Raw genomic sequence first — 23,318 nt, forward strand, 5'->3', positions numbered from 1 at the left:
ATTACAGAGAAAAGGGAATCATTTAACCATGACATAAACCCAATAGGGCTGTTCTGCCCCCAATAAGGGGTAATTATATCTTAGTTGGGATCAAGTACAGGTACTGTTTTATTATTACAGAGAAAAGGGAATCATTTAACCATTAAATAAACCCAATAGGGCTGTTCTGCCCCCAATAAGGGGTAATTATATCTTAGTTGGGATCAAGTACAGGTACTGTTTTATTATTACAGAGAAAAGGGAATCATTTAACCATTAAATAAACCCAATAGGGCTGTTCTGCCCCAATAAGGGGTAATTATATCTTAGTTGGGATCAAGTACAGGTACTGTTTTATTATTACAGAGAAAAGGGAATCATTTAACCATGAAATAAACCCAATAGGGCTGTTCTGCCCCCAATAAGGGGTAATTATATCTTAGTTGGGATCAAGTACAGGTACTGTTTTATTATTACAGAGAAAAGGGAATCATTTAACCATGAAATAAACCCAATAGGGCTGTTCTGCCCCAATAAGGGGTAATTATATCTTAGTTGGGATCAAGTACAGGTACTGTTTTATTATTACAGAGAAAAGGGAATCATTTAACCATGACATAAACCCAATAGGGCTGTTCTGCCCCCAATAAGGGGTAATTATATCTTAGTTGGGATCAAGTACAGGTACTGTTTTATTATTACAGAGAAAAAGGGAATCATTTAAACATTAAATAAACCCAAACCCAACAGGGGTTGGTAACAGTCATATTCATGCACAGATGGGGGAACATGAAACGAATTTCCTGTAGAACAATTTGTAACTGATTTTATCTGTTATTGCAACATTTAACTTGTCTATTTTGATCTCTGGTTTTATTAGTTACATCTATTATCTTAGGTCACAGCCCGGCCTTTATTACATGTATCAGCAGATTGTGGGCAGATAATAAATGAGATAGTAATTATCAGATCAATAGATCACCCAGACGATGCCCTGAGATGATAAAGCAGTCTGGGGTTGGCACAACTAGTATATTACGATAAGATATATAAGATATTTACTTATCAGCTCTATTTACCTGTTTGGCGTTTCTCTGGAAAATGGTGGCGGTGGCGGATTCTCAGTTTACTCTATAACTGTATCAAAAAACTAGTTATAAGCTAATAGAGGACCTTACTAATTATTTAAAGGAAAAAGTGGTTTTGATATGTCCAAGGAGATGACCAGGTACCTATCTGGCCAGTGAGGAACCAATCGGAATATGATACAATGATTGGCTCAGGGGCCAAAAGACCAATTTGATACTGGGCAGGTACAAAGATCCTTGTAGGGTTAAACTTTTTTTGCTCTTACAGATGGACTATGGAAATCTCCAGACCCTTGATACATCTTTGGAGTCTTACGAATTCCAGTGCTCTGTCCAGGTCAGTGTTGAAAAGAACATCTAGTCAACCTTATTATCCAGCTGAGCCCCCAATCCCTGTAACCTGTGGCAGTTAAATACTCTAGAACAGTGGTTCTAATACCTTGGGGGTCTTGGAGAAGTGGTAGGTGGGGGTCAGTCTAAGTTAGGGTGAAAATTAAGGAGAATGTCCAATGCTCTGCTAGATACACCTTAAAGCCCAGCTGGAAACTCAGTTAGAGTGTATATTTGGGGTGAATATGTATTAACTGAGCTAGATATTGTTGGAGATGTGACTGAATGATTGATACACATGTATTTTCCTATATCTCTGCCCATTTTATGAGTTAAGGGCTAAATATTAACTAATTGACTATTGTTCTCAAGACTTTATTCCCCAGGAACCTTTCATATTAGCCATAGTCTCCACCTAGGCCTCGCTAGTTACAATTACCCTGGCCAATTTGCAATGAGGTGATTTATTAACACTGGAGACAATCATCAATGGTAATGTTGCCCAACCAATCAGAATTTGCTTTTGTCTTCTAAAGGTGGCCATACACGGGCCGATTGTAACTGCCGATATCGGATCCTTAGACCGATTCTGCAGCTTATCGGCCCATGTAGGGGCACAAAGGACAGGCATGCCCGACCAACATCTGGCCTGAAATCGTTTAGATATCGAACCGACTGCGCCTATTCCGGCATTCTAATACAAATTAGCCTAGATTTACCCAATATCGCCCACCCATAGGTGGGGATATCAGGAGAAATTATCTTAACGTGTATGGCCACCTTAACTTGTAGGTAGCTGTTAAAATCTAATTGCTGATTGGTTGCTAAGGGCAACTTCCCTAGCAATTTCAATGGTAATAAATATGCCTCTATGTGTCTGCATTCAGTTTATTACTGTTGAACTAAAACAGGGGGTGAACACAGATAGTTTCTCTCATAACTTGGTTTTGTGTGGTTCTTACAGGCCGGTCCTTACCTCAGCACTCACAGGAACAGCCCTTACGAGTCGCTCAGTAACATGCTACTGTATGAAGAGAAAAACGCCCAGGTACGGACAGCTCAGACAAACCGACACCACTTTCTTCCTCCTGCTTGATCCGTAGCCCCCTGGGGCAAATTCAACAATATGAAGATGAGTGATGGGTCAAGGCAATTTCACCTAACTAGACCCAAGCTGATGGGAGTCATGGGAAAGTTTCATAAATTTTGGGAAAAAGGGATCCACTGTTAGAATTCACTGCTGTGATTGTGCAATAAATGAACCCCTGGGGCTCCGGCAGGGGGGTCTCTGGGAAAACCAGGTTTGGCATCTAGAATTGTAGTTTTACGTAATCTAACCTGAAAGCTACACGGTTCCCTTGGCTTCCCAGTACTCCCAGTGTAAGCCAGTAACTGCGCTATTACCAGGGCAGATTTATGGTGCGGTCAGTAATCTCTTTGTTGTTCCTACTTCCCTAGACAAAGGTCTTTGGCTCTAATTTCACCTGCACAGATTTATCTCCTTCCGACACCATCCCGACCTCTGGTGAGTTGTGCAAAGAACACGTCTGCATGTCGATCAATACAAAACCGTAGTAATTATATGGAAGCCCTTGTTTTCATTATCTGGATCAGAAATGTCTTCAGGGTGGGTCCATATTCAGGGCCCAGTGGTACCAGCAGAAGGTACCGTTATATAAACGGGGCAAGTAAAACTATACTCCTATACAATGTAGGTCTCTATAAAAATATGTCACATACATACAAACAGCTCATATGTAAAACTCTGCCTAATTCTTTTGCTCCCACACTACTTCCTGTTACAGTTAGAGCTGCATTATTTCTGGTCATGTGATCTCTGAGGGAACACACAGCCCATCACAAAATGGCGGCTCAAGGGAAAGGATGTAAAAGGGCAATATTTACTGATATATATATATATTCCAGTTTAATGAGATTCTTTAATGGGCCATTTAATAAGGTATATAGTATCTGTTTACAAAGGAACAGTAATGCCCTTTGTTTTTTATACTATACATATACACTATACATCATCATCAGTTATTTAGTATAGGAAGTAACACAGCCCCCTTTCTGCTAGTTTATATTATTATATTGAATCATAACTGAAAAGTAAAAGCATGGGGAGTAATTGGGAATTTGTTTTTTTTTTTATATATATATTATTGTAATTGAACATCAGTGCCCTGATAAACATGGAATAGCATTTCCTTGTTCCATAAGACTTTAATTTCTCCTCTATTTACCTGGTTCTCAGTTGTTTCTGTATTTTGCCCCATTTGGATAACACATTGAGATATTAACCGGACTTGGCGTTTTTAGTTCACAGATTGAGGCCGGCAGATTTTAAGGTCATCGCTGCTTTGGGAGACTCCATTACTGTAAGCAATCATTTATCTCGGCACAATATCTGTATTTAATTACCCCAAAGGGAAAGGCTGGAGGGTAGAAATGACCCAATCTGTGATATTTTATTTCCTTTATGAAGCTGAAGTGAGACTAGATGAATAGGCCCCTCAGATCCTGTTAATGTCGCTGCCTCAACTGCTTCATTTGCTGTCACTTTCGTGAGTTCCTATCAAACAGATCACGCTTTGTGCAAAATAGAATAGAATTATTTTTTAATTTAATTTGAAAAAAGTTTTTGTAATTATAATTGTATTTTCTTTTACAAAAAGAAGGTATAAGGAGCTTATTAATAAAAAAAAAATCATATTTCAAAAAAGCATTTTTATTTTGATCAGCATTTAATCTCTAGAGATAGCAAAACCCATTGAAAAGCATTATATTTTACAGTAGGGCAAGATGGAGACAGTAGGGCAAGATGGAGACAGTAGGGCAAGATGGAGACAGTAGGACAAGATGGAGACAGTAGGGCAAGATGGAGACAGTAGGGCAAGATGGAGACAGTAGGGCAAGATGGAGACAGTAGGACAAGATGGAGACAGTAGGACAAGATGGAGACAGTAGGAGAAGATGGGGAGAGTATGGCAGAATGATAAGAAGAGGAAAAGGAAATGGAAAAATGGTGACAGTAGAAGTACAGTAATTAACCCCCAGTATGGGAGATTATTAACCACAGTTCACCAGAGGGACATTTTACTGCTCTGTATTAACTTGTATGGGATTTTTAGGGTATGTGTATCGAAAGTCGAAAGTGCTAAATGTGCCCCTCAAAATGTTGTAGAAGTGAGCAGGGAGTAGTGACAGTTCTCTCTGGTAAACAGCTGATCAATAGGGTGGATCACTAACCTGCTTAGGGCTATAATTTGTCACAATACATGTGTTTGTGGGTAGAGTGGGAGGAAAAATAGGGCAAGAAGAAAACGGACACAAGAGGGTAACAATTGAAATAGGTGGTGACAGCAGGGTAAGACAGCAACAATTAGGCAGTAGGGCAAGAAGGCATAGAATAAGACAAAGACAGTAGGACAAGATGGGAAGAGTAGAATATGGGTAAAGTAGGGCAAGATGGAGACAGTAGGAAAAGATGAAGACAGTAGGAAAAGACAGAGACAGTAGGGCAAGATGGAGACAGTAGGGCAAGATGGAGACAGTAGGGCAAGATGGAGACAGTAGGAAAAGATGGAGACAGTAGGACAATATGGAGACAGTAGAACAGGATGGAAACAGTAGGATAAGATGGAGACAGTAGGGCAAGATGGAGACAGTAGGGCAAGATGGAGACAGTAGGGCAAGATGGAGACAGTAGGGCAAGATGGAGACAGTAGGGCAAGATGGAGACAGTAGGGCAAGATGGAGACAGTAGGACAAGATGGAGACAGTAGGACAGGATGGAAACAGTAGGATAAGATGGAGACAGTAGGGCAAGATGGAGACAGTAGGGCAAGATGGAGACAGTAGGGCAAGATGGAGACAGTAGGACAAGATGGAGACAGTAGGGCAAGATGGAGACAGTAGGGCAAGATGGAGACAGTAGGGCAAGATGGAGACAGTAGGGCAAGATGGAGACAGTAGGGCAAGATGGAGACAGTAGGGCAAGATGGAGACAGTAGGGCAAGATGGAGACAGTAGGGCAAGATGGAGACAGTAGGGCAAGATGGAGACAGTAGGACAAGATGGAGACAGTAGGACAGGATGGAAACAGTAGGATAAGCTGGAGACAGTAGGGCAAGATGGAGACAGTAGGGCAAGATGGAGACAGTAGGGCAAGATGGAGACAGTAGGGCAAGATGGAGACAGTAGGACAAGATGGAGACAGTAGGGCAAGATGGAGACAGTAGGACAAGATGGAGACAGTAGGACAAGATGGAGACAGTAGGGCAAGATGAAGATGGCAGGACAAGATGGAGACAGTAGGAGAAGATGGGGAGAGTATGGCAGAATGATAAGAAGAGGAAAAGGAAATGGAAAAATGGTGACAGTAGACAAAGATGGAGACTAAAGGGTAAGATGGCAACAGTAGAAGATGCCTGAGACAGTGGGGCAAGATCTCAACATTAGAAAAAGGTAGGAAAAAATGGTGACAATAGAAAAAGATGTAGACAGTAGTGGAAGATTTTTCTTGTTTCTATCTAACAGGCTGGAAATGGAGCGGGTGCCGCGATCACTGATCCATTGGACGTGGTTACTGAGTACCGTGGTCTCTCCTGGAGGTCAGTTGGATTTATGATTGGTTTATGATTAGATATAAATGTGCCCATTAGTCACAGCCTTCAGTTACTTTCCTTTCCTGGTCTGTCGGCACTGTTTCTGTATATAGATTAAAGCTTGACCTTTCCAAAACAAAGAGAAGCCCAGATCCAGATTCCAATTCTGCCTCTCGGAAGGGAAAATACTTGACTAAAACTTTGACCCCAAAAATTATAGCGATTTATCCCCAACCAAGTTTATAACCCAGCCAATGACTCACTCATTACCACCTCTCTTGATAGGAAATTATGTAATCTGACTGCCCTTTTGAAATTAAATCCTTACAATGCTTACAGTTAAATCTTCTTTCCTCCAGACTCATTTGATGTCACATCCCCTCAAAGACACCCGTTTTGAAAAGAGGATATCCCCCCAGTTTGTTAATTTTTCCATATATGAGATGAGTGGTAACTCTAAAATAGTGGTTTAGGAAGTGAGACAGAGAGTCAGGTCCCTAACTGGCGGATTATCAGCCCATTCTAACATATTGTGAGCCACTTATTTATGTGCCATTTAGCAGAGATTCACATTAGAGAGCAAATTAAAATAACCCTTTTTGTTCTTCTCTGTGACAGCATTGGGGGAGATCAGAGCCTCGGCAACGTGACCACACTGGCAAGTAAGTGCTCTGTATTCTATATACCCTAATCCCTATCATTTCTAACAAAATCAACCTTGGACTCTGGCTAATAACCCTTCTTTGTGTTGCAGACATTCTCCGGCAGTACAACCCTAATTTAATAGGCTTCTCCACCGGAAGAGGATCCCACCACCTTGCCAATGCCAATCTGAACCGAGCCGTCCCCGGAGCCAAAGCTGAGTATGTACAGGCATGTTGCTAAGGGGCTGATAAATGGGAACCCCTGCAGACTAATTCATGTCGGGTGGATTATCCTAGTATGGGTACAAGTTGGATGTAGGAACTTAGTTTTATATTTAGTCTCAACCAGCCATATTGGTGTTTTCTGAGCTGTTCAAAAGGCTAATGTTAGCAATTAAAGTATGAAAATATTATTATGATTGGCTCTAGCCAGCGGTTGTGAAGGTTTTCCTTACAATTCCCACATGAAGGTCCAACCTCTGACCAGGGCCCCCTTAACTCATGAAGTAAGTACAGATATAGGAAAAAATTGTTATATCATTTCTTCAGCCACAGTTCAAAGACTATTTAGGGCAGCAAATACATATTTACCCCAAGATCTCACCCTAACTGACCTTCAAGCTGGGCTTTCAGGTGTATCTAGGAGAGAAAATGTCCATTCTCCCTAATTTTTACCAGACTGGCCTTCAGGCTAGCCTAACCTGCTGCTGCGCCTCCATGTTCCCCCGCAGGAACAACTGCCTTAGTCTAAGAACTTTCTAATGCTCTGATTGGCTCCTTGCTTTATCCTGTGAACATTTTAATAGTCCAACCAGCTGTGCAAGTTATGGCCACACAGACTAAAAGTAGGCCAGTTAGTTGGATATCCCGCTGACTGGCCTGTGGGTTGTCTCCTTCACTGTTGAGGTTGGCGCAGATATCTCAGAGACTGTTCATTCCCATTCGTAGCTCTGTCTCTCTTGCTTTGCAGTGACATGTTGGATCAGTCTAAGTTACTTGTGCAAAGGATGAAGTTGAATTCGGTGAGTTGGACTAATAATGATGTAAATATAGACACCAGGGGGTGCTGGGAGATTTGGGAAACCCACCTCCACCATCAATGAAAAGGATCAGCTGCCCCTCTCTCATACAGTGAAATATCTGGTTCCATTTTCTTCCATGTGCAGTACTGTATACAGTATCATTACCCTGAGTTCATTTTCTTTCTTTCTTTGTATTCTAGAAAATAAATATGGCCGAGGACTGGAAACTTCTGACTATATTTATTGGAGGAAATGATCTTTGTGGCATCTGTAAGGACCCAGTAAGTGATGGGAGAGAGAATCTCGAAAACATGATAATTCTTCTGTATTTGTGTCATGAATTTGTTATGTGGAGCTATATCTACCTCTGCTAACATAGATATTTCCATACAGGAACTGCCCCCCTAAGTTTGCCCATAGCCTGTACAGAGAGATACCATAAAACTATGGCACATAGAGATTCCCCTGTACTAAGGACAATTCAGCAGGAACAGCCCCCTAAGTTTGCCCATAGCCTGTACAGAGAGATACCATAAAACTATGGCACATAGGGATTCCCTTGTACTAAGCACAATTCAGCAGGAAAAGCCCCCTAAGTTTGCCCATAGCCTGTACAGAGAGATACCATAAAACTATGGCACATAGGGATTCCCCTGTACTAAGCACAATTCAGCAGGAACAGTCCCCTAAGTTTGCTCATAGCCTGTACAGAGAGATACCATAAAACTATGGCACATAGGGATTCCCCTGTACTAAGGACAATTCAGCAGGAACAGCCCCCTAAGTTTGCCCATAGCCTGTACAGAGAGATACCATAAAACTATGGCACATAGGGATTCCCTTGTACTAAGCACAATTCAGCAGGAAAAGCCCCCTAAGTTTGCCCATAGCCTGTACAGAGAGATACCATAAAACTATGGCACATAGGGATTCCCCTGTACTAAGCACAATTCAGCAGGAACAGTCCCCTAAGTTTGCTCATAGCCTGTACAGAGAGATACCATAAAACTATGGCACATAGGGATTCCCCTGTACTAAGCACAATTCAGCAGGAACAGTCCCCTAAGTTTGCTCATAGCCTGTACAGAGAGATACCATAAAACTATGGCACATAGGGATTCCCCTGTACTAAGCACAATTCAGCAGGAACAGTCCCCTAAGTTTGCACATAGCCTGTACAGAGAGATACCATAAAACTATGGCACATAGGGATTCCCCTGTACTAAGCACAATTCAGCAGGAACAGCCCCCTAAGTTTGCTCATAACCTGTACAGAGAGATACCATAAAACTATGGCACATAGGGATTCCCCTGTACTAAGCACAATTCAGCAGGAACAGCCCCCTAAGTTTGCTCATAGCCTGTACAGAGAGATACCATAAAACTATGGCACATAGGGATTCCCCTGTACTAAGCACAATTCAGCAGGAACAGCCCCCTAAGTTTGCTCATAGCCTGTACAGAGAGATACCATAAAACTATGGCACATAGGGATTCCCCTGTACTAAGCACAATTCAGCAGGAACAGCCCCCTAAGTTTGCTCATAGCCTGTACAGAGAGATACCATAAAACTATGGCAGTGGGAGATGTAGTTTCCCCATTCCTTACAGAGCACAAGATGACTCATTAGGAGAAGAACTCTGGAATGTTTATAGAAACCTCTTGTTATGTATATATATTTTATTGGATCCCCAGGCCCATCTTTCTCGTATGACCCTAGAACCCATCTGATAAGTGCAAGTCCCTGCTAATTACAGCCATTACCATTCCGGCCTGTGATAAGAGCCATTTAATGAGCGGCTCAGATAGTGAAACCTCTGCTTTCTGAGAGATAACAAATCCCTGCAAACCAATTAGTTGGCAAAGTACATTTAGGGGCAGATTTATTATGCAGTGTAAAAAATGGTGACAAAATTCGCCACTCTTCGGCAACAGTATAAAATTGCCGTATTTTTTATGGATTTTTTCTTCCTGTGGAAGAAACTGCTCCATTTATTTTATACAGGCTTTTTACACCATTTTTTGGGCAAATTTAATTTTACACAACACCATAAATAGGCCCTGGTTCATTTGTTGGTTCATATGAGGGGGTGTCGGACGGATAAAGCTGCCGATACAGGGTAACTCAGTGTAAAGGATCTGATTGGTCTGATTGCCACCCCCCCCTTCCAAATGGTATGATCCAAACATGTGGCTCCTGGGCCAATAGGGAACACACAGGCAGTGCAGGCCATACACACATCTCTGGCCAATCAGTGAACACAAGACACACCTAGACATGAATATCTCATATAAACTACTTGTTACAGTCCCTGCCTCGCAGAGCTTGCAATCTAAATCTGATGCAGAGGGTATAAGGGGACACAGTGACTTTCCAAGGACACCTAATGACATTTACATTCCCTGTCCCCCCCCCCCAACAGATTTATCATTCTCCAGAAAAATATATTTATCGCATACAAGAAGCACTGGACTACCTACAGGCTGAGGTAAGTGTCCATGTATTGTTTTGTTGATGTTTGGTGGTTGAATTGTCCCTACTCTAGCACTACTGCTAGAGGCAATGGGATGGGACTGGCCTGCCTCTATTAGTAGATTTTATATGCAATGGTGCATAATGGGGGCCATGGATATCAGGTTCTGGGCAGGCCCGGATTTGTGGAGAGGCCACAAAGGCCCAGGCCTAGGGCGGCAAAAGTTTAGGGGCGGCATGCCACCCCACCGCAAGGAAAATTTTTACATTTAACTCCCATATGGAGCAGTCGGGACCTCTCCCCACTGCTCCGTATGGAAGTTTAAAGGAGCATGCGCCTCCCCCATGCGCAATTGGGGAGATGTCGCGTTGCGCAGGCGCACGGGGGGACACCCACAGGGGCGGCCTCAGGGCCTGCAGAAACACCCACTCATTTTGCGAGGTTGTCAAACGAGTGGATCGTTGCTATAAGGGCTTTTTTTCTATAATACTGGGCTTTGGGTTGGGGATGGGGCGGGACATCATTTGGGGGTGGGGCTATTCTGTAAGGGGCGTGGGAATGGGTAGACCAGGCAGGGAAAGGGTGAATGTGACTAGAATATGGGCTGGGAAATGGGCAGAGTGGGTGGGGAAATGGGCAAAGTGGGCGGGAAATGGGCAGAGTGGGTGGGGAAATGGGCAAAGTGGGCGGGAAATGGGCAGGGTGGGTGGGGAAATGGGCAGGGTAGAGGTGGGTATATGAGTATAAAGTCTGATCTGGGTGGAGAAGATGATAAAAGTGGGGGGTGGGGATTTATAGGGTATTAAAACTTAAATTTGTAAAACTGGTGCTGGCCCTAGGCTGGTTAAATACCATCCAGGTAGCAACTCTAGCCACAGCGCTACAGATTATGTGGGTGTATTATACAGGTTATTAATAATGATAGTAATAATAATATGTTTGATGTGTGGCAGGTCCCACGGTTGTTCGTGAATCTGGTGATTATTCTGGATATAATGCCACTGAAAGAACTTTATGATGATAAACGGACTCACTGCCCCCAAACTATCATGAGGTTTGACTCTTTATTTCAATACATTGTATAGTTACCCTTTTATTTGCAAAGCATATGGGCCTTGGCCAATGGCATAACTAAAGGGGAGCAGATCCTACGGCACCAGGGGGAGACCGTGCCCAGAAGGGTCCATTAATTCTCCTGCACCCCCCTGGCCACTGGCATGCATAGGGTCATTATCATCTTTGCTTAGGGGCCCTGGGCTGTTTTTAAAGGAGAACTAAAGTGTAACAATGAATCTGGTTGGAAATGCTATATTTTATGTACTGTACTTACTGTACCAGCCCAGAGGTTCCCTACAGAAATAGGGGTTGGTAGCACTAGGTAGGTACCTAATATATAGGGGCAGAGACAGGGGAAAGTGTTGGAAGGGTTACTGCCTGCCCTGCTCTCATTTCCCTACAGAAATAGGGGTTGGTAGCACTAGGTAGGTACCTAATATATAGGGGCAGAGACAGGGGAAAGTGTTGGAAGGGTTACTGCCTGCTCTGCTCTCATTTCCCTACAGAAATAGGGGTTGGTAGCACTAGGTAGGTACCTAATATATAGGGGCAGAGACAGGGGAAAGTGTTGGAAGGGTTACTGCCTGCCCTGCTCTCATTTCCCTACAGAAATAGGGGTTGGTAGCACTAGGTAGGTACCTAATATATAAGGGCAGAGACAGGGGAAAGTGTTGGAAGGGTTACTGCCTGCCCTGCTCTCATTTCCCTACAGAAATAGGGGTTGGTAGCACCAGGTAGGTACCTAATATATAAGGGCAGAGACAGGGGAAAGTGTTGGAAGGGTTACTGCCTGCACTGCTCTCATTTCCCTACAGAAATAGGGGTTGGTAGCACTAGGTAGGTACCTAATATATAGGGGCAGAGACAGGGGAAAGTGTTGGAAGGGTTACTGCCTGCTCTGCTCTCATTTCCCTACAGAAATAGGGGTTGGTAGCACTAGGTAGGTACCTAATATATAAGGGCAGAGACAGGGGAAAGTGTTGGAAGGGTTACTGCCTGCTCTGCTCTCATTTCCCTACAGAAATAGGGGTTGGTAGCACTAGGTAGGTACCTAATATATAAGGGCAGAGACAGGGGAAAGTGTTGGAAGGGTTACTGCCTGCTCTGCTCTCATTTCCCTACAGAAATAGGGGTTGGTAGCACTAGGTAGGTACCTAATATATAGGGGCAGAGACAGGGGAAAGTGTTGGAAGGGTTACTGCCTGCCCTGCTCTCATTTCCCTACAGAAATAGGGGTCGGTAGCACTAGGTAGGTACCTAATATATAGGGGCAGAGACAGGGGAAAGTGTTGGAAGGGTTACTGCCTGCTCTGCTCTCATTTCCCTACAGAAATAGGGGTTGGTAGCACTAGGTAGGTACCTAATATATAGGGGTAGAGACAGGGGAAAGTGTTGGAAGGGTTACTGCCTGCTCTGCTCTCATTTCCCTACAGAAATAGGGGTTGGTAGCACTAGGTAGGTACCTAATATATAGGGGCAGAGACAGGGGAAAGTGTTGGAAGGGTTACTGCCTGCCCTGCTCTCATTTCCCTACAGAAATAGGGGTTGGTAGCACTAGGTAGGTACCTAATATATAGGGGCAGAGACAGGGGAAAGTGTTGGAAGGGTTACTGCCTGCCCTGCTCTCATTTCCCTACAGAAATAGGGGTCGGTAGCACTAGGTAGGTACCTAATATATAGGGGCAGAGACAGGGGAAAGTGTTGGAAGGGTTACTGCCTGCCCTGCTCTCATTTCCCTACAGAAATAGGGGTTGGTAGCACTAGGTAGGTACCTAATATATAGGGGCAGAGACAGGGGAAAGTGTTGGAAGGGTTACTGCCTGCCCTGCTCTCATTTCCCTACAGAAATAGGGGTTGGTAGCACTAGGTAGGTACCTAATATATAGGGGTAGAGACAGGGGAAAGTGTTGGAAGGGTTACTGCCTGCTCTGCTCTCATTTCCCTACAGAAATAGGGGTTGGTAGCACTAGGTAGGTACCTAATATATAGGGGCAGAGACAGGGGAAAGTGTTGGAAGGGTTACTGCCTGCCCTGCTCTCATTTCCCTACAGAAATAGGGGTTGGTAGCACTAGGTAGGTACCTAATATATAGGGGTAGAGACAGGGGAAAGTGTTGGAAGGGTTACTGCCTGCCCTGCTCTCATTTCCCTACAGAAATAGGGGTTGGTAGCACTAGGTAGGTACCTAATATATAGGGGTAGAGACAGGGGAAAGTGTTGGAAGGGTTACTGCCTGCTCTGCTCTCATTTCCCTACAGAAATAGGGGTTGGTAGCACTAGGTAGGTACCTAATATATAGTATATAGGATAGTGAGTATTTCTGTATATCTCCTATAGACCTATACTATATGACTGTATGCAAAACACAGAGGGGAGTAGCCTACTCATGTGAGTGAGGGTTACATGTTACTCAGTCAGTACTAACTACTTTGCTTTCTCTCCCTACAGGGGATTGTGCAGCTGTATTGTAGAAAATGACCACAACTCTCCGCCACTTGAGACCGTTAAACTCTTTAACAAGAAATATCAGGTAGGGGGTCTGGGCTGCACAGTAGATACAGTAAATGGAAGACGCTGCACAATAACAGACCAATCACCTGTTTCTCTTATTCTGTATCAGGAAATGACATTTAAGTTAATTGAAACTGGGAAGTATGATACCAAAGAGGACTTTGCCGTCGTTGTCCAGCCATTTTTCGAATACCTTGAAATGCCTAAAACTCCGGTAAATGATATATCTTTGTTTTATATTTATTTTTTAGAAGTTTGTCCAGGATTACCGATTGGGGCAAAACAGACCTTTAATGCTCTATTACTTATATTAAGTAGGATTGTTTGCCTTATGTGCCTTGAGCTGGTGTGGAACTCCCAGGGAACTAGATTATTGACTGACTGCCATAGCATTAACCATGCACAGATAAGGGGCAGTCTAGACAGAGCAAATGATCATGGGGTGGTCACTCAAACCTACTACAGGTTAGCTGTACCCATGGGCGTCCACAGAAGGGGGCAAGAGGGGGCACTTGCCCCCCCCTGGAAAAGTAGCAAAAAAACCAAAAACCTTACTCCGTTTCTGCACTTTCCCCTCAAGCCCGTTTTTGCTGTGCTCCGATTGGATCTTTCTTCTTGTGGATTCACCAATCAGAGCACAGCTTCCTTGACAGACAGTAAAATTGACCAATCAGAGCACAGATGCACACAGGGATCGGGAGATTTTGCAAACTGGAAACAGAAATAAAGACTGAAAAGATGAATCTGCAGCTGTAACTTTACCTGAGAACCAACTCTCAACTTTTGCTGCAGTTTTCATCCCACAGGTACTATACCCAGGTACTATACACAGGTACTATACCCAGGCACTATACCCAGGCACTATACACAGGTACTATACCCAGGCACTATACACAGGTACTATACACAGGCACTATACACAGGCACTATACACAGGCACTATACCCAGGTACTATACTCAGGCACTATACCCAGGTACTATACACAGGTACTATACACAGGTACTATACCCAGGTACTATACTCAGGCACTATACCCAGGTACTATACACAGGTACTATACACAGGCACTATACACAGGCACTATACCCAGGTACTATACTCAGGCACTATACCCAGGTACTATACACAGGTACTATACACAGGTACTATACCCAGGCACTATACACAGGTACTATACACAGGTACTATACCCAGGTACTATACCCAGGTACTATACCCAGGTACTATACCCAGGTACTATACACAGGCACTATACCCAGGCACTATACCCAGGTACTATACACAGGCACTATACCCAGGCACTATACCCAGGTACTATACACAGGCACTATACCCAGGCACTATACACAGGTACTATACCCAGGCACTATACACAGGTACTATACACAGGCACTATACACAGGCACTATACCCAGGTACTATACCCAGGCACTATACCCAGGTACTATACACAGGCACTATACCCAGGCACTATACCCAGGTACTATACACAGGCACTATACCCAGGCACTATACACAGGTACTATACCCAGGCACTATACACAGGTACTATACACAGGCACTATACACAGGCACTATACACAGGCACTATACCCAGGTACTATACCCAGGCACTATACCCAGGTACTATACACAGGTACTATACACAGGTACTATACCCAGGCACTATACACAGGTACTATACACAGGTACTATACCCAGGTACTATACCCAGGTACTATACCCAGGTACTATACCCAGGTACTATACACAGGTACTATACACAGGCACTATACCCAGGCACTATACAGTTCTAAAGAATCACTAGCTGACATTAAATTGTTTAATTTATAATCTATCCCCTACCCTAACACATGGAGGGTAAGTTAACTCTTTCCCTCTGAAAAAGCTCATTGTGTGTTTATATATGTGTTGTTGTTTTTTGCACTTACTATTTTTTTTTTTTTTTTGTCATTGTTTTGTTCATTTATAGTAAGTTACAGTGGGGCCAATGTTGTGTATCAGTGCCAGTGTTATAGTGCCAGGGCCTGAATATCTGCCATCTGTACCCACTGCTCCTCATGGCATATAATGTGCTGGGTTTGTAAATACGGACTGCGTCTCACTGTATATAATGTGCTGGGTTTGTAAATACGGACTGCGTCACTGTATAATGGGGTTGTAAATACGGACTGCATCTCACTGTATATAATGTGCTGGGTTTGTAAATACGGACTGCGTCTCACTGTATATAATGTGCTGGGTTTGTAAATACGGACTGCGTCTCACTGTATATAATGTGCTGGGTTTGTAAATACGGACTGCGTCTCACTGTATATAATGTGCTGGGTTTGTAAATACGGACTGCGTCTCACTGTATATAATGTGCTGGGTTTGTAAATACGGACTGCATCTCACTGTATATAATGTGCTGGGTTTGTAAATACGGACTGCATCTCACTGTATATAATGGGGAGTCAGTACCCACTGCCTTTCTTGCTATAAAACTAACATAAACACATCTAAAGGGGTGGTTCACTTTTAAGTTAACCTTTAGTATGTTATAAAATGGCCTATTCCTAGCAACTTTGCAATTGGTCTTCCTAATTAATTTTTTTGAATAATTTGCCTTTCTCTTCTGCCTCTATACAGATTTCAAATGGGGGCCAAAAAATATTGCTCTGCGAGGCTACAATTTTATTATTATTATAATTTTGTATTACTTATTTTTCCAAGTAGGCCCCTTAACTATTCATATTCCCATCTCTTGTTTAAATCACTACCTGGTTGCTAGGGTAAATAAGACCCTAGCAACCAGATAGCTGCTGAAATACCAAATGGAGAGCTGCTGAACAAAAAGCTAAATAACTGAAAAACCATTAAAAATAAAAGTGAATTCGAATGCGAACTACCCCTTTAAGCTAACTGATCCCAAACACAAATGTTTGCAGATCCCCTAACAGAAGTGCGCGTATGAATACTTTTACTACTAATACTAAACATTTTAGGGTAAAAAAAAAAAGCACCCCCACCCGCACTTTTGTACAGTATCCCTGGGAGTCAGTGGGAACGGCAAGAGGTAGTTGGGAGGTTAACTTTTTACGTCAGCAGTGAATCCACTAAGTGTCACATTAGCTGTAGGTCAGTCTGTGTATGGGCCATATTTAGCCTCCCCTAGTATCATCCTGCAAAAAAAAAAATATATATATATATTTATCTGTTGCAGGATGATGCTAGCTTACTTGCCCCCCCTTGGAAAATTTTCTGCGGACGCCCATGGCTGTACCCCCATGGCCAATCATAATGATTTCTCAGATCCACGCATAAATGGTCACCTCTGAGTTGAGTTGAGTTAGTCTCTAGTAACTAGCGATACCTAGATAACGAGCTCTGTATAAACAACACCCCCTCTTCACACCCTTGTTACGTAAAATCTGATCAGAATTTTATTGATTCATTTGTTAATTTGTACTAACAGGAAGGAGCTCCCGACAGATCTTACATGTCTCCAGACTGCTTCCATTTTGGGGAGAAAGGCCATTCCCAGGCTGCCCGCGCTCTGTGGCAAAACATGGTGAGTTTGGAAGCTGCAACAGAGAATTTGTAAATCCCATTTTTTGTTCCTTCTTAGCAAGTTCTGAAATGTTCTTAGCTAAATGCCACTATATATATATATATATATACATATGTTCACTCTATAAAAGATTTGTACATTTCAAGAAAATAAATTTTTTCTTAATTTCCCGAAGTTTGAACCACTTGGTCAGAAGACACAAGATCAGTCTCTAGCTGAAGATATCGGTATCCACTGCCCAACGCAGGTACGGACAAAGCTTCATGTATTGAGTGAGGGAACTTGGGACAAACAATTTAAAAAATAGCTAAGGGTTACTACCTGGGGTCAGACAAGTTGGCTCTGCTATGGGCTGATAACTTGGATTTATGAACTTGGCGCTACTATGGGTTGTTATCTGGGAAAAGCAAGTGGCTTCTAATATGGGCAGTTGGCTAGCAAGTTGGCACTACCATTGAGAGATTGACAACTTTGGCTCCAATATGGAGGTATGGCAAGTTGGCTCAGATATAATATGATATGATATGATATAATATGATATTAGCTGAAATACATCCAGTGGGCACTAATATGAATTGGTACAGAGCAAGCTGGTGCCCCTGTGGGCTGCTAAATGGCTTACAGCAAGGTGGCACGCAAGGGGCTTCTAACATACAAGGTGGGGTCTCCGTTAATTAACAACAGGAATAACACAAAATGACAATACAATGGATAAATAATTGGGATGTGGTTGTAAAATACAAACCCTACAGGGAACCGCCATGCCTGATACAAATGCACTAATTATTAAACTCTCATTTACCATTATAGAGTGACCCCTTTGTGAAGACAGCGCGGAACAGTAACTTTGCCTACCCGACCGTTGCCCCCGATCCAGTGAGTTTTTAAAATCATTACTTATTTTACTTCTTCCTAAAAGAAAGAAAAGTGAACATAGACTTTCCTTATTTATTATTATTTTTTTTTTTCCCTCTGCCTTTTCTGCATTCTCCAGAGAGTCAGGGGTCGGACTTGTGCACTGACTGGGGGCTGAGCTCAGGTCTGACCAGCAGGAAGAGTTGCCATTGGTGTAAGCAGTGCTTCCTATGTCAAAGATGAGCTCCGCCCCCAGGCATTGTACAACAGACACCCAGGAGAACGCAGAAAAGGCAGGGCTGCAGTCAATAAAATCTGTGTTGTGTTTATCAAGTGTTGTGTTTTTATTTGTTTCTTAGGTTAATGTCAAATGTTGTGGGGTTTTTTTTTTGATGTTTTGGGTTCTGGTGAAATCTGTATTTTACTAATATATCTATTGCTATATATTCTAGACCCATGGAAGCAAACTCACATGTGCAGACAAAAGCCCCTCCGTTCCAAAACCCACATCAGGTAATGTCTCATTGGCTTAGCATGTACTCTTGTTGTGCATACATGTAGTAAAGCTAGGCACACATGTTATGTCTAGGGAGTCACATGTATTTATACCTAGGGCAGGAGAGAATCAGGAAGCATTGTTTGGTTAAAATGGGTGGGGCCTGGGTGTAACTGGGGGTGGTCTGGTTGCGTCAGGGGCATGGCCAAAAGTCACCCAGTTTAAGATCCAGGGAAGTTGACATGTCTGAGAATGTATAAGGGACATCAGCCAAATCCTATATTTTTGGGAATGTCCATGACTGATTAACCATCCATTCTGGCCACTAAAAGAAAAAGCGCTATTCTTAATTGTTAAAATATTTTTGGAATTCTCAGCTGTGCATAAATGAGCTGGAATTCATGAAACAGGTTTGTGATATTTGCTTTATTTCTTTTTAGTTCACGCGCTGAAACCCGCGGACGTGACGGTTGTGGCAGCCATCGGAGACTCCCTGACAGTAAGGAGATCCATTTATCTCTTTGAAATTACTTTTTCTTGGTGACCATTGTCCCAGGATTTACCATCTATGATGCTCTTGTTTGCTGAATTGTGCACTTCCACCTGTTTCCTTTATCACTTTTATTCCTGACCACATATAGAATATTACACCGTGTACATAAAGACACTAAGATCTATGACCCTGGGGGACTCAAGGGATTTTCTAAAAACTAATGGCATCATTTGTTTATTTATTGTAGGCTGGAAATGGCATTGGCTCCAAACCAAATGATGTATTGGATGTGCTTAATATGTACAGAGGGTTATCATGGAGGTAAGAACGTAATGTGGTTGTGTAATAAAGGCAACAAAGTTTGCACCAGGTCTAGGTTTTAATAGCAACAAATGAGCAAGTAGCAGTTACTGGTCATCTGTTTGAAGGCAAATGTATGATTGGTTCCTATGGGTTATTAAACCTGGTGCAAACTTGCAACATTTATCGCATAACCCCTGTCATTCTTATAATTGCTCAGCTTGAAGGTAGTAAATGAACAAAATTTTTTGGAATGTTTGAGTGCCCCCCCAAAAGAAAAATGGTGCTAGTTGACAACAGTAGGGCCAGATGGAGACTGTAGGACGAGATGGAGACAGTAGGGCAAGCTCATAACATTAAGGCCAGATGGAGACAGTAGGGCAAGATAGAGAGAGTAGAGTAAGATGAAGACAGTAGGGCAAGATGGAGACAGTAGAGCAAGATGGAGACAGAAGGGCAAGATGAAGACAGTAGAGCAGGATGGAGACAATAGGGCAAGATGGAGACAATAGGGCAAGATGGAGACAGTAGAGCAAGATGGAGACAGATGAGCAAGATGGAGACAGTAGGGCAAGCTGACAACTGTAGGGCCAGATGGAGATAGTTAGAAATGATGGACACAGTAGGACAACATGGAGAGAGCAGAGCTGATAAAAACAGTAGGGCCAGATGGAGATAGTAGGGAATGATAGACAGTTGGGCAAGATGGATATAGTAGGACAAGATGAAGACACTAGGGCAAGATGCAGACAGGTGGACAAGAGTGAGACAAGAGGACAAGATGGAGACAGGAGGACATGATGGAGACTAGATTGAGACTTTAAGTCTAGATGGAGACAGTTTGACAAGATGGAGAAAAGAGGACAAGATGGAGACAAGAGGACATGATGGAGACTAGATTGAGACTTTAATAGATGGAGACAGTTTGACAAGATTTAGACATTAAGATTAAGACTATAAGGCCCGGTGGAGTCAGAAAGACAAGATGGTAGAAGTAGCACAAGATATCATCTTTATCAAATAATACTACTGTTCCATAACTTGCTCTTCAGTTCTTGTTGGAGGTCCTGGAGCCGGAAGTTCAACAGCTGAAGGGCCTTAGTTTGTACAGTCCTACTCTATATGAATAATGGAGTCGCCACAAATTCTGTTTTGCCACAACTAAAAATGTTCATGGTTGTACAAGTACAAATTCCTCCATTTATCTGTTGCAGCATTGGTGGTGATTCTACCTTAGACCGTGTTACCACCTTACCAAGTGAGTATCTTCATTGCTACCCTTATACCCTCATTTATGGGCTCTCAGTAGATGTCCCTTCCCTTTGTCATACTTGCTATGCAGAACAAAATTAAACTGCATAAAGACATCCAATGCCAACTGGAGTGGTGCAGATTGGCCATTTACATGTGCAGCCATATTGTACCTACCCAACCGACCAACCTACGATCCAATAGTTCATATACCCTGAAAATTGGCCACTGCATGTTTAGATAACCGCACAGCAGATCTTTCCATACTCAGATAAACTGATCTGTTTGGCATTTTCTATTCCCTGTAGATATACTGCTTGAGTTCAACCCACTGCTCACTGGATTTTCGACCGGGACAGGGAACAAAACTCTTCATAATTCCTATTTGAATGAAGCTGTTCCTGGAGCCAAGGCCTTGTAAGTTTGTTTCCTTTAGCATCTAATGTTTAGGTTTAATGCTGTAGCACAGTGCTGTCCAACTGGCGGCCCGCGGGCCGCATGCGGCCCGTGACCCCCCTCTGTGTGGCCCCCCACCTGTCTGGCTGCTTTAATGGCTTACTCTTGTGTAAGATTTAAATGGTATCAGTACTGAGATTAACTGCCCCCCTGCATGGTTCTCACCTCAGATTCAGGCTGTAAACCCCTGTATTGTTTAAATATGTAATCCCCTGTACTGTTCACACCTTTTAATCTCTGCATTGTTCACCCCCTGCAGTGTTCACACCTCAGGCTCAGGCTGTAATCACCCCCATTGTTCCCCTGTTCACACCTCAGGAGCAGTAGAAACCCACAAATAATCCCTGCATACTACAAAAAGAACATATACTGAGGTGGTACTGCAATTAAAAAGTTTTTAAATATATAGTTATTGTGCAGACTGTAGGAGCAGTGCCAGCATTGTGTCACTGTAGGCTGCCTGTGTGTGCCATACACACAGGCAGCATAGGGCAAGCAGAGTATGGCACACACAGGCAGGGTAGGGAAGGCAGAGTATGGCACACACAGGTAGAGTAGGGCAGGCAGAGTATGGCACACACAGGCAGGGTAGGGCAGGCAGAATATGGCACACACAGGCCAAGTTTGGCACAAACCAGCCAAGAATGGCACACACAGTGAAAGTATGGCACACACAGGCAGGGTAGGGAAGGCAGAGTATGGCACACAGGCAGGGTAGGGCAGGCAGAGTATGGCACACACAGGCCAAGTATGGCACAAACCAGCCAAGAATGGCACACACAGTGAAAGTATGGCACACACAGGCAGGGTAGGGCAGGCAGAGTATGGCACACACAGGCAGGGTAGGGAAGGCAGAGTATGGCACACACAAAGGCAGGGTAGGGAAGGCAGAGTATGGCACACACAGGCAGGGTAGGGCAGGCAGAATATGGCACACAGGCAGGGTAGGGCAGGCAGAGTATGACAGGTTTTTGCTGTACTACAACCATTAATATGGGTATGGTCATGTGATAACATGGGTGTGGTTTCAAGTGGGTGCGGTTTCAAAAAGGGGAGTGGTCAAAACTGGCTTCTATTATCGGCCCTCCACCACGTAGGTCGGAAAAATTCCGGCCCTCGGTACAACAGAAGTTGGACAGCACTGCTGTAGCAGAACTAGGGGCCCATAGCTGAGCTGTCTGTAGGGGGTCCCAATAGGATGGCCTGGGCCCTGCAGCGCAACAGATATAGATGGGAGGTGTAGCCATATGGGGTAGTAATGTAAGATGGTTTAGTAAGGCAACATGGAGCAGGATTTTTGGTGGATACCCAATCACAGAGCCACAGTTGAGCATAGCCGAGCAACATTAATGTTGGTGCCAGTGATGTGGATCAAACAATGCTAAGACATGGTTATCGGGGAGTCTACGGGTACAACACAGTATTAGTGAGGGTGTCATTTTAAATATTGAAAGCTACAAATTATTCTTATATTTGTTTCAGTAATTTACCAGAACAAGTAAAGGACCTGATTGCTCAAATGAAAGAAGACAGGGTAAGAAAATATTCATTCAGAGCAAGTTAACATACTGTGTATATAGTACAATTTTGATGTGCAATCTCCTGCTTTTTCACTGAATGTGCTTATGTGCCCCGGGTACCCCCAGAACTATAGCCTGAAGGCCAGTTAGGGGGGGATTTGGGGTGAGTGCTTATTTGTGCCCTGGGTACCCCTGGAACTATAGCGGGGTGACTGTTACCCCAATGTTTCTATATATCTGTAACCTTGTTATGGGCTAAGGGGGCCCAGCCTGAAGGCCAGTTAGGGGGGGATTTGGGGTGAGTGCTTATTTGTGCCCTGGGTACCCCTGGAACTATAGCGGGGTGACTGTTACCCCAATGTTTCTATATATCTGTAACCTTGTTATGGGCTAAGGGGGCCCAGTCTGAAGGCCAGTTAGGGGGGGATTTGGGGTGAGTGCTTATTTGTGCCCTGGGTACCCCTGGAACTATAGCAGGGTGACTGTTACCCCAATGTTTCTATATATCTGTAACCTTGTTATGGGCTAAGGGGGCCCAGTCTGAAGGCCAGTTAGGGGGGGATTTGGGGTGAGTGCTTATTTGTGCCCTGGGTACCCCTGGAACTATAGCGGGGTGACTGTTACCCCAATGTTTCTATATATCTGTAACCTTGTTATGGGCTAAGGGGGCCCAGCCTG

At 43.5% G+C, this 23,318-nt stretch overlaps 1 protein-coding gene across 1 annotated transcript in view; it reads left to right on the forward strand.

Annotated features, from left to right (window-relative positions):
* Positions 1–23,318, forward strand: part of LOC101732808 (phospholipase B1, membrane-associated) — a 51,120-nt gene that overhangs the window by 12,948 nt on the left and 14,854 nt on the right. Inside the window, exons 14-35 of the mRNA XM_031902842.1 lie at positions 1,336–1,404; positions 2,362–2,445; positions 2,856–2,922; positions 3,720–3,778; positions 5,940–6,013; positions 6,626–6,669; positions 6,762–6,870; positions 7,622–7,673; positions 7,874–7,954; positions 10,098–10,163; positions 11,102–11,202; positions 13,652–13,733; positions 13,824–13,928; positions 17,174–17,269; positions 17,445–17,516; positions 18,080–18,145; positions 18,577–18,637; positions 19,061–19,119; positions 19,361–19,434; positions 20,628–20,671; positions 20,973–21,081; positions 22,603–22,654. Of these exons, the coding sequence (XP_031758702.1) occupies positions 1,336–1,404; positions 2,362–2,445; positions 2,856–2,922; positions 3,720–3,778; positions 5,940–6,013; positions 6,626–6,669; positions 6,762–6,870; positions 7,622–7,673; positions 7,874–7,954; positions 10,098–10,163; positions 11,102–11,202; positions 13,652–13,733; positions 13,824–13,928; positions 17,174–17,269; positions 17,445–17,516; positions 18,080–18,145; positions 18,577–18,637; positions 19,061–19,119; positions 19,361–19,434; positions 20,628–20,671; positions 20,973–21,081; positions 22,603–22,654 (1,626 nt within the window). The remainder of the gene's footprint in view (positions 1–1,335; positions 1,405–2,361; positions 2,446–2,855; positions 2,923–3,719; positions 3,779–5,939; positions 6,014–6,625; positions 6,670–6,761; positions 6,871–7,621; positions 7,674–7,873; positions 7,955–10,097; positions 10,164–11,101; positions 11,203–13,651; positions 13,734–13,823; positions 13,929–17,173; positions 17,270–17,444; positions 17,517–18,079; positions 18,146–18,576; positions 18,638–19,060; positions 19,120–19,360; positions 19,435–20,627; positions 20,672–20,972; positions 21,082–22,602; positions 22,655–23,318) is intronic.

Source organism: Xenopus tropicalis, chromosome 5 (genome assembly GCF_000004195.4).
Source record: "Xenopus tropicalis strain Nigerian chromosome 5, UCB_Xtro_10.0, whole genome shotgun sequence".
Classification (NCBI taxonomy): domain Eukaryota; kingdom Metazoa; phylum Chordata; class Amphibia; order Anura; family Pipidae; genus Xenopus; species Xenopus tropicalis.